At 46.2% G+C, this 14991-nt stretch overlaps 1 protein-coding gene across 2 annotated transcripts in view; it reads right to left on the bottom strand.

Annotated features, from left to right (window-relative positions):
* The window catches only part of Itgb5 (integrin subunit beta 5), a 118355-nt gene that overhangs the window by 93559 nt on the left and 9805 nt on the right, over positions 1–14991 (bottom strand). For both annotated transcript variants that reach the window (XM_021208922.2, XM_021208923.2), the window contains exon 2: positions 8326–8411. In XM_021208922.2, coding sequence (XP_021064581.1) covers positions 8326–8411 — 86 coding nt within the window. The remainder of the gene's footprint in view (positions 1–8325; positions 8412–14991) is intronic.

The raw sequence follows: 14991 nt of genomic DNA, 5'->3' as shown, positions 1-14991 counted from the left end.
GGGGAGGGGAGAGGAGAGGAGAGGAGAGGAGAGGAGAGGAGAGGAGAGGAGAGTGGAGTGACAGACAAAATTATCACAGCAGATAATAAACTGATGGCATTTGTTAGTATGTCCTGTGCTATGAGGGACAAAGAGTGTTTAGTGTTCTATGAGGCTCAGGGTCAGGCAGGCCAGAACAGGTTGAGGGAGCATGCCCCAATAACAGAAGCAGGACAATGTGGACAGGGTAAAACTGGGGGCAGCCTACATACAGTCTAAGAAGGAAATGGTCTGGAGAGCCTGGCGCTAAAGGTAGAGAAAGTAAGGCTGAAGCCCCCAGGAAAGCACAGGACACAAAAGCAGGAAGGCAGGGTAACCGGGACCCTGCTGCAGAAGAAGGCAGGGTAACTGGGACCCTGCTGCAGAAGAAGGCAGAGAACTAGCAGAACACACTAAGGGAGACAGGACCTGAGCTACCTCGGTTCCTGCGGAAGAATACAGTGGCAGGGAAGGTGGACATTAAGTCACAGCGAGTGTCAAATCAGAGACAGGGTCCCCTGGCAGAGCGCCCCTGGGGACTGTGCTCTAAGACTGACAAAGACATGAGGCTGGGGGGTGACAGAAGGGTGGACCTGTTCCACACCTGTAATCCCAGCATGCCTAAGGTTGAGGAAGGAGGATCCTAAATTCAAGGGCAGTCTCGGTTACAGATTAAGATCTGGAAAATACATTAAAAAGCCACTCTGGCTAACCCTGGCTGGGATCCACAGAGGCTGTCCTCTGGGTACCAGCCCTGAGTGTGCTCATGTATCACATGCTCCTGGCAGAGGCCTTGCACCTGACAGCAGCATCCCAGGATGTGGTTAAGAAGGCACACACTGTCTTGCTAAAAGCACAAGTTAGATCACAACCATTCCAGAATTTGCCAGCCCTAGCATCCCAAAACACAATCTATCCCCCAGGGACAGCTCACCCTAGAGATGGGAATTCTGGGATGAGCTGCCCCTGGGGAAGCATTCCAGCACAGCCAAGAATGAGTCTCTCTGCAAGCAGAAGGCACCCAGTGGGTAGGTAGGGAACTCATGTATGGACCAGACCAAAAACGTGTCACTCAGCATGACTATCAATATCAGGCCAGACTGCTCTTCCAGGGGTCCCTGGGTTCAATTCCCAGCACCCACATGGCACTTGTCTGTCTCTAACTCCAGTTCCAGGGATCCGACACCTTCAGAAAGACATACACCAATCCAAGCAAAACACCAATGCACATAAAATAAAAATTAAGAAAATTATCTTTAAAAAGAAGGAAAAAAATAAAAGAAACAGAGTAACTTAAGAGTCTAAAATGGACCCTGGAGCTGGAGAGGTGGCTCAATGGTTAAGAGCACTGACTTCCTGAGGTTCTGAGTTCAAATCCCAGCAACCACACGGTGGCTCACAACCATCTGTAATGGGGTCTGATGCCCTCTTCTGGTGTGTCTGAAGACAGGTACAGTATACTCACATACATAAAATTAATAAGTAAATTTTTTTTTTTAAAGGACCCTGGCTACAAGATCCCACTACCCATGGCACCACTATTCATATGTTCATAGGCCACGACGGTTGTTTACCGGATGACTCATTCAGCCATCGGAAGGTTCAGCTCATTAGGAGCCCCTTCCCTAAGGCCTCCCATCCTAAGCCCCCGGCCCTAACTTCACACGCACCCAGTGAAGCTCCGTGCTGGGCACTGGCAGCTTCATCTATGTGTCTAGAAAGTAACAGTGGCCTTGTGAGGCAGTGAAACACCTCACACCAGAAAAACCCCAGGAGGTAGAGGCAGATGGCTGAATTTGAGGATAGCCTGAGCTACATCTTAAGACAGTATCTAAACAAACAAACAAACTGGGTATGGTGACACCCCTGTAATCCTACAGGTTAGGAGGTAGAAACAGGACCATAAGAGGATCCTAAGGTATACTGCAAGTCAGGGCCAGCCTGGGCTACAAAAGGCCCTGGCTCAGATGAAGAGTTAATTATGGAAAAACTGGGAGTTAAACTTTGCCTAACTCCATGTCTGTTTAGCAGCTCTCTTTTATCAAATATGAAATCCTGCCCCAACCTTGGAAGGACATCGGGTATGAATAAGACAAAAAGATGATTTAATTGGCAATGGATACAAAAACTCATTAACCCAGTGAGAGGAAAAAGGTTACAGTACAAAGGTACTGGAAGACACAGAGGCAGAGCAAATCAGGACCTGATGATTATACAGAATTTATGTATGTATATATATATATATATATATATATATATATATATAAAACTTATTTTATGTTATGTTATGTTCACATATGTAAATTATGTATATAATTATATTTATAAAATTATGCATAATTATATGTACAAATTATATATGTATAAATTATAGATTACAATTTCTTGAATATATCTATAATTTATACATATATATATATATATTTATATAATTTGTTTTTATTGTATGAGCATTGGATTGGTATTTTGCTTGCATGTGTGTCTATGTGAGAGTTGTCAGATTCCCTGGAACTGGAGTTCAGGTCAGGTATGAGCTGCCATGTGTGTGTTGGGAACTGAACCCCAGTCCCCTGGAAGGGTAGTCAGTGCTCTTAACTGCTGAGTCATCTCTCCAGCCCTTTGCACTGATTATTAAGAACTGGAAGTTGCTAGCAAAGGGAAGAAGGGACAGCTGGGAAGGTCCCCAGGGAGAGTGACCAGTGTGAGGAATTATGTGGGCTTTACCAAGTGATTCCGAGGAACCTCCGTAGCTCTCCTGGTGAAAGAAGTCTTGAGAGTACAAGGGACAGCAGTGGGCAGGGAGCTGGTGCCTTAGAGCCTAGATCTGTGTTGAGGTCACAGAGAACAAAAATGGTTCTGGAGAAGGTTCATAACAAAGGCACTACAAACAGGAAAGGGCTGGCTCTGTAAAGATTCATTTCTTAGAGTAGCTCGTTGGGTTCTAATCTCCCTACTGCACAGAGGCTGCACTGTCATCTAGAAGACCCGAGGCTCAGGACAGAGAATGGCACGTTCTAGCCAGTTTTGACATGTGTATGTGGCTCTACCCCTCTGGGACATCGCAGAATCTCTCCGAATATTATTAATAATACAGCATATTTTCCTCCTGGTCCTCCCACAGGGACCACAGACCACACCACAAGGACAGAGCTGGCCCCAAACTATAATCTTCCTCCTTTCACTCACAGAGGGAGGGCTTGCGCTCCACAGTTCTAACAAAGCTTAGAAAAGTAGACGCTTCCCTTAAGACAAGAAGCTTAGCTGGGCGTGGCACACTTACCACCCCAGCAGGAGGGGGCCCATCTGTGAGTTCCAGAGCAGCCCAGGCTACACAGCGAGACAGACCCTCCCTCCTTGTCAGAAGAAAAAGAAAGGACAGCTTAGAAATTGATCATTTCGTGGGCTAGAGAGATGGCTCAGTGGTGAAGAGCACTGACTGCTCTTCCAAAGGTCCTGAGTTCAAATCCCAGCAACCACATGGTGGCTCACAACCACCCATAATGAGATCTGACAACTTCTTCTGGTGTGTCTGAAGACAGCTATGGTGTACTTGCATATAATAAATAAATAAATATTTTTAAAAAAAAAAAAGGAAATTGATCATTTCCCCCAAAACACTAGTAGAGCCCAGGACAAATATTAAAATTTTACACTGAGAATATTATGGTGCTTAATTCATGCAAAACACTGTCCAAAGTGCATCTCCCTCAGGAACCAAGACTTAAGATGAAGAGAGCTTTATGCCTCTGCTCCTACTGATGTGTTGTGTGCCAAAAGTGGCAGCAGTTCTGGTGCTAAACATATTCTGGTCTATCTGGTGTCATTTTCCTAGGAACCAAGTATCATGTTTGTGACTGTAAGACTCTAAATCCGGGCAGGCAGGCGAGCAGGAAGGAAGGAAGGAAGGAAGGAAGGAAGGAAGGAAGGAAGGAAGGAAGGAAGGAAGGAAGGAAGACTGGTGTGGTGGTTTGAATAGAAGTGGCCCCCAGGGCTGGTGAGATGGCTCAGTGGGTAAGAGCACCCGACTGCTCTTCCGAAGGTCCTGAGTTCAAATCCCAGCAACCACATGGTGGCTGATAACCATCTGTAACAAGATCTGACTCCCTTTCTGGAGTGTCTGAAGACAGCTACAGTGTACTTAAATAAATAAAGTCTTTAAAAAAAAAAAAAAAAAAGAAGTGGCCCCCATAGTCTCAATGTTTTGAATACTTGGTTATTAGGGAGGAGCTACTTGAGGCAGATTAGGAGGCGTGGCCTTGGTGGAGGAAGTACGTAACTGAGGGTGGGTTTGGTTTTCAAATGCTCAAGCTAAGAACAGTGTCTCTTCCTGAACGCTTATTGATTCAGATGGAGGACTCTCAGCTCCTCTCCAGCACCATGTCTGCCTGCATGCCACCATGCTTCCTTCCCTCCCTGCTGATAATGAACTAAACCTCTGCTACAGTAAGTCCCAGTGAAAGGCTTTTTTTATAAGAGTTGTCCCGATCATGGTGTCTCTTCACAGCAATAGAACACTCACCAAGAAAACTGGCCTACCTAATATTTGCATTGCTTTATGATAATGATACATCTAACATTACCCAACCATATTTCTTACTACAGGACTTAAAGAAATGGTACTGGCCATCACAGCATATCTTTAATCCCAGCACTTGAGAGGAATTCCAGGCCAGCTTAGGCTACATAAAAGAGTTCCAAGCAAGCCAGGGTTCCATAGTGAGAAAGAAAGAAAGAAAGGAAGGAAGGAAGGAAGGAAGGAAGGAAGGAAGGAAGGAAGGAAGGAAGGAAGGAAGGAAGAAAGAAAGAGAGAGAGAAAGGGCAGCCTTGTTCTCATTTTGACTTTCTAAAGTAAGATTTACTTCAGGGTAGGCTGACTCCTTAACAGGCTTTAAAGAGACTAGGCCTAAGAACTAGGCAAGTCCAGGCAAACCCAGGTAAGTCAGTTTACTAAGATGCCCCACCACCTGGCCTGAGGCAAGGACAATGGGTCAGCAACAGTTTCCAGACTTCCTTAGGAACAGTTCCTAGATCTCCCCGAGCAAGTTTCCAGCCCCCATGCCCCAGTAATGGAATGTCCCTAGAGATGGAGTCAGATAAAGGTCACCTACCCAGGAAACCCCCAAGGTGCTTTAAATGCAGCCAGTGAGCTCACTTGGTTGTCTCTCTAGCTTGGTAATGGGAGAGTCCAGCATGCTGGACTTCTGCAGAATAAAACATTCTTTGCATTTACACACTACTTGAGTCTGGGGCGTCACTCTTCAGCAAATCACGGATCCTTAAGAAGTGTATGTCTGTATGTGTGCGTCTGTGCACGTGTGAGCATAGGTATCTTCAAGGTACAGAAGAGGGTGTCCGACCCCCTGGAGCTAGAGGTACAGGTGGTTATGAGCTGTGTGATAGCCACTGAGAACCAAATTGGAGTCCTCGGCCAAACCAGTGTGTGTTCTTAGCTGCTGAGACATCCCTCAATCCTTGTTTTGCTTCTGACACAGGGTCTTGCTGTGTAACCCAGGTTGGCCTCTAACTCAAAGTCCACCTGCCTAAGCCTCCTGAATGCTGTAGTCACAGGTATGTGCCATCATGCCTGGATACTGTCCTCTTTTAAATAAAATTCCATGGAGCCTAATTATCTAATAAGGGTTAAATAAACCATACTAGGATGAAGCTATGCACCTGCGTGCCATGGGGAACAATCTTCTCCGAAGATGCTTATTAAGCATCTCCACATGCTAATTCTGCACATTCTCTGCATGTTCTCTGCATGTTTATTAGGGACTCTGCAACCTGACTAGAACACCAGGATTAAGGAGAAGTGCACTGCTCTAAGTCAAGAATCAAAATTATCCTGGGCAGTCCTGGGCCCTTTCATAGCTGTCTACCCTTAGTATTCAATCCAAGTTCAAAACAAATAAGTGTCTCACTGCATCCCTAAGTGTGGCAGACCCAGGGCTCCACCAATCCTAAAACTAGGAATGCTGTAGCATCAAAAATCCCACGAGACAGGGCTGGGGATGCAGCTCAGCTGGTAGACTGTTTGCCTGATGCCCACTAGGTCCTGGTTTCAATCCCCAGCATCAGCTCAACCAAGAGTGGCCGGCAGCACAGCCTGTGGTCCCAGCGCTCAGTAAAATAAACGAAAGTAGGAGGACCAGAAGTCCACAGTCATCTTCCCCTGCGTCCAGAGTGAGGCCAGCCTGGGCTAGAGACCCTGTCCCACTTTCTTTTCCTGTTGCTGTGATGAAAGACTCTTATCAATTTAGAGTTCTAGGGTACCATCCATCATGGTGGGCAAGTCAAGACAGCAGGGGGAAGCTCCAGGCAGCTGCTCCCATCACCCAATCAGAAAGCAGAATATGACGGAAAGCAAGCTGTCGTTCACCTCCTAGGTTATACAGTCTAGGATGCCAGCCAGGGCATGATTGCAGCCACAGTGGGTGGGTCTTCTCTACTCAATTAATGTAGGCATGCCCAGAGGCCCCGTGAATTCGAGGCCAGCCTGGTCTACATAGTTAGCTCCAGGATAGTCAAGGCTTCACACAGAAACTCTGACTTGAAAAACAAACAAAAACCACCACCACCACCAACAAACAAACAAGAAAAGATGAACTCTATAGAGCTGCAGAGATGGCTTCGCTGGTAAAAGCATACTACACAGAGACCCAGAACCGTGTTGAACAGCTCACACCCGCCTGTAACTCCAGCTCCAGAGGGTCTGATGGTTCTGGCCTCTGCACTCACAAGAATAAATCTACACACATACACTTACATACATACATACATACATACATACATACATACATACATACATAAGGGCCGTGCATGGTAGCACATGATTTTAATCCCAGCACTTGGATCTGTGAGTGTCAGGCCAACCTAGAGAGTTCCATGATAACCAGAGCTATGCAGTGAGATTCTGTCTCTAATTAAAAGTTTAGAAAGAAGCCAGACAGTGGTACACGTACACACACACACACACAGAGGCATGCAGGTCTCTGTGAGTGTGAGGCCAACCTGGTCTACAGAGCAAGTTCCAGGATAGCCAAAGCTAAATGGAGAAACCCTGTCTCAAAAAATAAAAAATAAAAATAAAATAAAAGATAAATAGATAGATAGATAGATAGATAGATAGATAGATAGGTAGATAGATAGATAGATAGACAGACAGATAGACAGACAGAGGAACATAAAGAAGAAGAAAAACCTGTTAAAGAGGCTCCCCAGCTTTGCAGTAGAACCTGCTGCTGCTGCTCTCACCAATGTTAGCAGCAGATATATGTCTGCCTTCCTTTTGTTCTGTGACTACAAAAGTTCCTTTAACTTATCCAGGGTAGAACATACTGGAATCCTTGTTCCCAGGCCACAGTGGCTCGGAATAAACTCTTTTTTTTAACTTCCTTTAAAAGAAGAGCCATTATTTTACATTATGGTTTTTACAGACACCACCAGCCCAAGCCTGCTTTGAATTGTTACACAAGAAACTCACTTCACAAGCTCATGTCTTCCTCAGAATGCTTAACCAAAGATAAGGAGACTCTAACTGAGTCCTAACTGGTTCCCACACAAAAGAGAACAGAGTCTGGTTTCTTCAAATAAAATTAACACTCAACACTACAAGGAGACCAGAACTTGTAGCCTGGAAGTGCAGCTCAGTGTAGATCAAGGCCCTTCAATCAATCCCTAACCCCGTGAGCTACCAAGTCAAAAGGACAAAATGTCCCGCAGTGTTAAAGCACTTGCCTAACATGCACAACGCCTTAGGTTCAATTCTCAGCACCACATACAAACAAAACAAGAAGAACCCAGAAAAGAAACCTTTTGAGTCTGGCCTACCAGCACAGGTATATAACCCCAGGTGCTGGAGATAAGGAGGTAGGAGGATTGTAAATTCAAAGCCAGCCCAGGCAACTTAGTAAGATTGTCTCCTGTTTAAAAACAAACAACAAAACAAAAAACAGCCTCGCAGTTGTGGTGCACGCTTTTAATCCCAGCACTTGGGAGGCAGAGGCAGGCAGATTTCTGAGTTCGAGGCCGGCCTAGTCTACAAAGTGAGTTCTAGGACAGCCAGGGCATACAGAGAAACCCTGTCTCAGAAAAAAAACAAAAACAAAAAAACAACAAAATGAAAAACCTGGAGAGGTAAGGTGATGAGCTAAAGAGGTGATTGTTCAGTAGAACCTTGTACGCAAACATCTAGAACAAGTCAGAGCCGTGTGAATGAGCCAGTACCTGTTCAGCCTCCGATGGAAATTTCTGTGGCTCTTGTCCCACCCACTCTGCCCCTCCCCTCTCCCACCCCAGTACACATACCTCTTTGGAGCACCAGGCACATTTTGGGTGAATCAACAGACATTCTTCACACGAGGTGGCACTTCCACTGGTGCATATGTTGAGCCCTTCAAAGCAAGATGAAACTCCATCAGTCAGTTTCTTAGCTATAAACATCATTGACAGGGAAGGAGGGATTGAGGGCTCAGCGGGAGCACTTGCTGCTCTCTCAGAGAACCAGAGCCTGGTCTCCAGCGCTCCTATCAGGCAGCCCATGACCACCTGCAACCAACTCCAAGGAACTGGATGCCTCCCCCTGACCTTCCCAATAATAATAATAATAATAATAATAATAATAATAATAATAATACAATAATAATAAATTAAACTTAAAAGCATGACTAATGAAGTCTCGGAGTGCCCCGGGGAGGACCAGCATGGGAGTCACTCCCTTAACAGGCCTGAGGCTATAAAGAGCCCCGGTGCTAACTTCAGGCTTTGCTGAGGCTAAGACAGTCTCTGAAGCCCCTGCTAACCATGGACGTTCGTGCTAACAACTCCTGCTTCTGCAGGGTCCACGAGGCTTTAGTAAGCACATCCTTTTAGTAAGCCTATCCTCCCCTCTATGATGGGAAAGGTCCTTTTACACTTTAGAGTACCAAAAATAGTTGGGGCGGTGGTGGTAAAAAGAGAGATCAGTTTCACTTAGATGTTAAAAAAATAGAAATCCCAAATCCAATTACTCTGAATGCCGACTCATCAAAATCTACAGGTATTTAAAGAAGCCCAGCACACACACCCTTAGAGAAGAAACACAAGGCTGGTTAAGATAAAGGGGGCCACTGATTCAGCAGCTCTACTACCAGGTCAAGAAGGGAAAACCTGTCAGTGGCCAATAGGTAACGAAGAAAACACTGGGCGTAGTCACTTGGGGGAGGCAGGAGAATCAGGAGGTAGACCAGCCCTGAGCTACACAGGGATTCATTTCCAGACTGGCTAAGCCAAAACTCCTTCTTGTTGGTGTGGTAGTGCCTTAATCCCTGCACTCAAGAGGCAGGCAGGCAGGTCTCTCTGTGAGTTCCCTGTTCTCTACATAGTGAGACCTTATCAACAGAGGGAGGAATGAGGGGAAGGGGAAGGGGAAGGGGAAGGGGAAGGAGAAGGGGAAGGGGAAGGGGAAGGGGAAGGGGAAGGGGAAGGGGAAGGGGAAGGGGAACAGTTATTCAGGGTCTGTGAGGATGACTCAGAAGGAATCAGGAGTTCAAATCCCTAAAAAGCTTGGCCAGGCCACACACAGCTGTAAGTAACCCTAACACTGTTGGGGAAGCAGAAAATGGCTGGGGCTTGCTGACCACCAGCATAGCTCAGCTTCCGTGAGAGACCATGCTTCAAGGAGTTTATTTTTGAGACAGGGTTGCTCTGAGTAGCTTGGTTGTCCTGGAACTCACTCTGTAGACCAGGCTGGCCTCGAACTTACAGAGATCCGCCTGCTCTGCCTCCCAAGAGCTGGGATGAGCTGGTGTGAGCCACCACCACCCAGCAATAAATGACTTTTAAAAATTAATTCTTGGGCTATATAGCCCTGGTTCTCTCCAAATAAGGTGTATGCATGCAAGCCCACCCAAAATAAAGGAATACTCACAAACTTAAAAAAAAAAAATTTAAAAATTAAATTAATTCATGGGCTGGAGAAATGGCTCAGTGGTTAAGAACACTGAATTTCTTCCTGAGGTCCTCAGTCCAATTCCCAGCAACCATATAGTGGCTCACAACCATCTGTAATGGGATCCTATGCCCTCTTCTAGTGTGTCTTAAGACAGTTACAGTGTACTCATATACATAAAATAAATAAAATCTTAAAAAAGAAAACTTAGGGCTGGAGAGAGAGATGGCTCAGCAGTTAAGAGCACTGACTGCTCTTCCAAAGATCCTGAGTTCAAATCCCAGCAACCACATAGTGGCTCACAACCATCCATAATGAGATCTGATGCCCTCTTCTGGGGTGACAGCTACAAGTGTACTTACATATAATCAGTAAGTAAATCTTAAAAAAAAAACAAAACGAAAACCCAAAAACTTTAAAAAAGAAATAAACAAAATGAATTCAACACTAGTATTAAAAGGAAACGTCAAAGCCAGATGAGCCTTCCATCTCCCACCCCACTAATCTGGGGGGAGAGGTCTCAAGTGTGGGAATGAGATGAAATCTACGGCTCTCTCTCCTTCCTCCTCACCTGCACCAACAGCACAGGTGTCCTTGGTAACCTGCCCATGCCTGTCTTTCCCTTCCTCTGAGAAACAGAGCTGACTGCCTCCGGCCAAGAGCAGGGCTTTTTTCTGAATGAGAAGGATCCAATAAGTGCCTAAAAGACCCGCAGTCTCCTGGCCGCTGCCTCGTACAGAGCCTTGTACAGAGGACAGGGCCGTGCACGTTGGACGGAGGAAGGAGGTCCCCAGCCTTTGTTTGGTTTTGCTTGCTTTTATTTCTTGAGAAGGTTCTAGACATCCCAATCCAGGCTGGCCTCGGCTCGCAGTCCTCTTGCCTCTGCCTCTTGGCTGCTATGGTGTACAAGAATGTGCCAGCCTGGCTGACAAAAGTTCTGCTCTTAAGGGAGGAAGATAAGGCGAGGAAAAGAAAAGCAAAAGAATGGTGAAGAAGATACTGGGAGGTAGCAGAGTGTTCCCAAGTTCCACTAAGTTCCACTAAGTATCACAAAATAATTATGTACCTTAACATAACATTAAAAGGTTAAAGGGACTGGCCAGACAAGCTCGATGACCTAATTAAATCTCTGGAGTATGGAGGAATGAGAAAACAAACGCCACAGGGTTGTCCTCTGACCTCCAGACACACATACTGAAGCACAAATGAGCACTCGAGTGCGTGTGCGCGTACACACACACACACACACACACACACACACACACACATGCATACAAATAAAAAATAAACTAATATTGTAAGTAATCAGTACAGTTCTATATTCTAACAGCAAGCTATCTGAAAAAGAAAGAAAACAATCCCATATACAACATCAAAACACAAGCAAGTAGCCTAGAAAAAAATTTCAATAATAAAGATTCCCAATTTAAAAAAAAAAAAAAAGAAAGAAAGAAAAGAAGAGAAGAGGGCTGGAGATGGCGGTGGCTCTGGCTGCTCAGTCTAGATCCTGAGTTCGATTCCCAGCAACCATATCCACCTCACAATTCCCAGTTCACAACCATCTACAAGGGGATCTGAAGCCCTCTTCTGTGATGTAGGTATACATACATGCAAATAGAGTACTCACATGCATAAATAAATAAATCTTTAAAAGGAGGGAGGGAGGGAGGGAGAGGCCCAAGAGAAGACTCAGCAGTTGTGAGCACTGGTTGCTCTTGAAGTGGACATAGTAGCTCACAACCTTCTCTAACTCCAGTTCCAGAGAATCCAGTGCTGCCTTCTGACCTCTGCAGGAATCAGGTACACACACGCTACATGTGCATGCGTGCAGCAAAACATTCATACACATTAGACGTAAAAACAAAACAGAGGGACACGTATGTGGGTTGGAAGAGTGGATCACTGTAAAGACTCATGCTACCCAAAGGGACCTGCAGAGTCCTATTCAAGCCCTAAGCATTGTTCACTAAGATTGTTTTAAGAAATCCTAGAACTCATCTCAAAGAGCTAAAGCAGTCTTGAACAAAAGAGCAAAGTGGCAGGTATCACACGCCTCAATTTCAAATATATCACCAAGCTACAATGTCGGTGAGGAGAGACAGAGACACCGTCCCCCACTATCACCCTCAGCTGCCTGGAGCTCCCAAATCTTCTAGGGCCTTGACTGAGCCCAAATCAGGGTTCATGGCTTCACCACTGGAAAGAATTTCAGGACTAGCCAGTTTGTCAGGCACAGTCAGGAGATTTTTATTGAAGACATTTCAGTATAAGCTTAAGAAGAAAGTAAGACACACCCAAGTGTGAGTTTGGGCTCCTCACTGGACGGTAAGCAATGAATTGTCTTAGCATTCCTTGTATGCGCCATTCTGGGGTCTCGCAAGGTACTGCAAGAGGTTGCTAACAGACTTATTTTTATTTTGTGCATGAGTGCTTTGCCTGCATGTATGTATTGCACGGTACACATGCCCGAGGTCGTCAGATCTCCCGTAACTGGAGTTACAGATGGTTTGTCAGCCTCCCCAGGCGATTAGAAACCAAACCCGGGTCCTCTTCCAGAGTTACAAATGCTCTTAGTCACTGAGCCATTATATCTATGGTCAACATTATCTCTCCAGGGTCTCTTTGTCTTTTGGCAAGAAAAATGCCATGCAGGGGATTATAATCTGATAAGGTAAAGCCAGAAGCCACTAGGGTTGCTCAGGGTTTTAGATGGCCTTTCTCAGTAAATGTGGCTTCTTGGATTCCTCGAAAACTGCAGGTTTATAGAAGGGATGGCGGAAGGCCTTGAGCAGCTTCCTGCAGAGCGGTTCCTCTCCTCCTCATGTCCCAAAGGTTTTCCCTGCCTTTCATCCCGCCTCCAAACCAGTCCAGTATTGAATGCCTCTGTCTCTGCCCCATCTCACCCCCCCCCCCAAAAAAAAATGAAAAGGCGATACACAATGGAACAAAACAGAGCCCATAAAATAAATCTTCACATTCATGGTCAACAGATTCTCAACAATGGCGCTAACAGCCACAATAAAAGTCTCAGTCTCTTCAGTAGGCAGTGTTGTCAGTGGCCGCCCACGGGCAACAGAATGAAACTATACCCTTAACTCACCCCACATGCAAAAGGCAACTCAAGATGGATTACAGACTCAGCGCTAGGATGTCACTCAGTCCAGTGCTTGTCTGGCATGCAGCAAGCTCTGGGCTCCATCAGTATCTCATACACATCTGTAAACTCAGCACTGGGGAAGAGGAGGCGGGGAGGTTCAAAGGTCAAAGTCACCCTCATCTACACAGCAAGTTCAAGGCTAGCCTGGACTACCTAAGACCCTATCTCAAGGGTATGAACAGATGACCCCCAAGTTAAAAAAGTATATACTGCTATGCCTAGGATCCTCTCTGGTTCCCAGAACCCAGGCTGGGCAGCTCACGACCACCTGTAACTCTGGCTCTAGGGAGGCATATGCCTTTAAGCCCAACATTTGGGAGGCAGACGCAGGCTTAATAGTGAAAACCTGCCTCATTTTTTTTCTTTAAAATTAGTCTTTAAATGTAATGAAATGTTAAGCTTTTAATAATGAAATCCAGTCATTGGTGAATTTCAAAAAAAATTTTTCAAAGAAAAAATCTGGAGGATATTATTTCTTGGGGTTCTTGAGAAGGTCTCTCTGTATAGTCACGACTGTCCTAGAACTCATTCTGTAAGACCAAGCTGGCCTCGAACTCCCAAAGATCCATCTACCTCTGCCTCTCGAGTGCTAGGACTACAGGCATGTGCCACCACTGCCCAGCTTGGAGGATATAATAAAAGAAATGAGCCAGGCATGGAAGGACAGAGCCTTGTTAGCCACACGCAGCAAGTTCATGGAATCTAAAACTCAATCTTACAAAAGCAGAGAACATGGTAGTGGCTGAGGAGCACAGAGCGGGGGAATGAGATGTTAGCCAAAGGTTAAAGTTTGTAGATGGGGAAGCCCCTGCCGGCCGCCACACAGCGGGGGTGGGGTGGAGGACACCCAGTGCCCAGGTGCAAGCAAGTGGTGAGAGATGAGAGAGAAAGGTGTGTGCACAGTGAAGAGAGGGGGAACTGGAGACTTGAGGGTAAAGAGGAGCTGATATAGAAGCCTGCTCGGCCACCTGAGGCCATGGTGAGGCCCTGTGCTGACACTGAGGATCATGTCTGGGTCCATGGCCCTGCAGCAGTGGGGTCTGTGTTGGTGTCTCTGGCCCATCTTATCACTAGGCCACTTAGGACCCTGCTGATGCCTGAGGGCTGACCCTGGGGGTGTAACAAGAGTGAAAGCTGGCCTGCTCCTTGCAGGCTTTGGCACTCGGGTGAGCAGGGCCCTTGCCAGGGTAGTGCTGGAGAGCTGGCTCTCATGGTGTGAGAGAAGGAGAGTCACCACCCAGGCCCAGATCCATTTCCAGGGCTTTGAGTTGGTCCGGTCCAACTTCGAACCCGTCTATGAGTCTATGAACGCCTGGAGCATGTGAAGGGGCCAGTCCTGCAGACCCCATGACTGCAGGCTCTCCATGACTCAGGGCAACAACAGGCTATCCGAGAGGAGTCCCAGTGAGGATCCAGTATTGATGGAGTAGCAGAAGCCAGAGGCCCCGAACCAGACCATGGAACATTTGCAAGTAAAGACGTTTGAGCAAAAGGGTGCAGTGTGACACACTGCAGCTTCCACAGAGAGATAGGTTTTTTTTTGCTTTTTTGTTTGTTTGTTTGCTTGTTTGTTTTGTTAGGGTGGAGAGCAGAGAAGGAGAAATGGGGAGATGAGTGGGATTGGGGTGATATGAAAGACCTTCCCTTTTTTAGGATTTTTTTTTTTTTAATGTGTTATGAGTGTTTGCACCACATGCGTGCAGTGCCCATGGAAGCCAGAAGAGGGCGTCAGATTCCCTGGAACTGGAGGAACAGATGTGTGGGTGCTGGGAACCAGTTCTGAGTCCTTGATAAGAGTAGCAAGTGCTCTTAACCAGTGAGCCATCTCTCCAGCCCCGAGAAAGTCAACCAGAAGCACGTCACACACACACACACACACACACACACA

The sequence above is a fragment of the Mus pahari genome, chromosome 12, assembly GCF_900095145.1.
Source record: "Mus pahari chromosome 12, PAHARI_EIJ_v1.1, whole genome shotgun sequence".
NCBI classification, from domain to species: domain Eukaryota; kingdom Metazoa; phylum Chordata; class Mammalia; order Rodentia; family Muridae; genus Mus; species Mus pahari.
The sequence above is the reverse complement of the archived record's forward strand: the minus strand, read 5'-3'. Positions and strand labels throughout refer to the sequence as shown.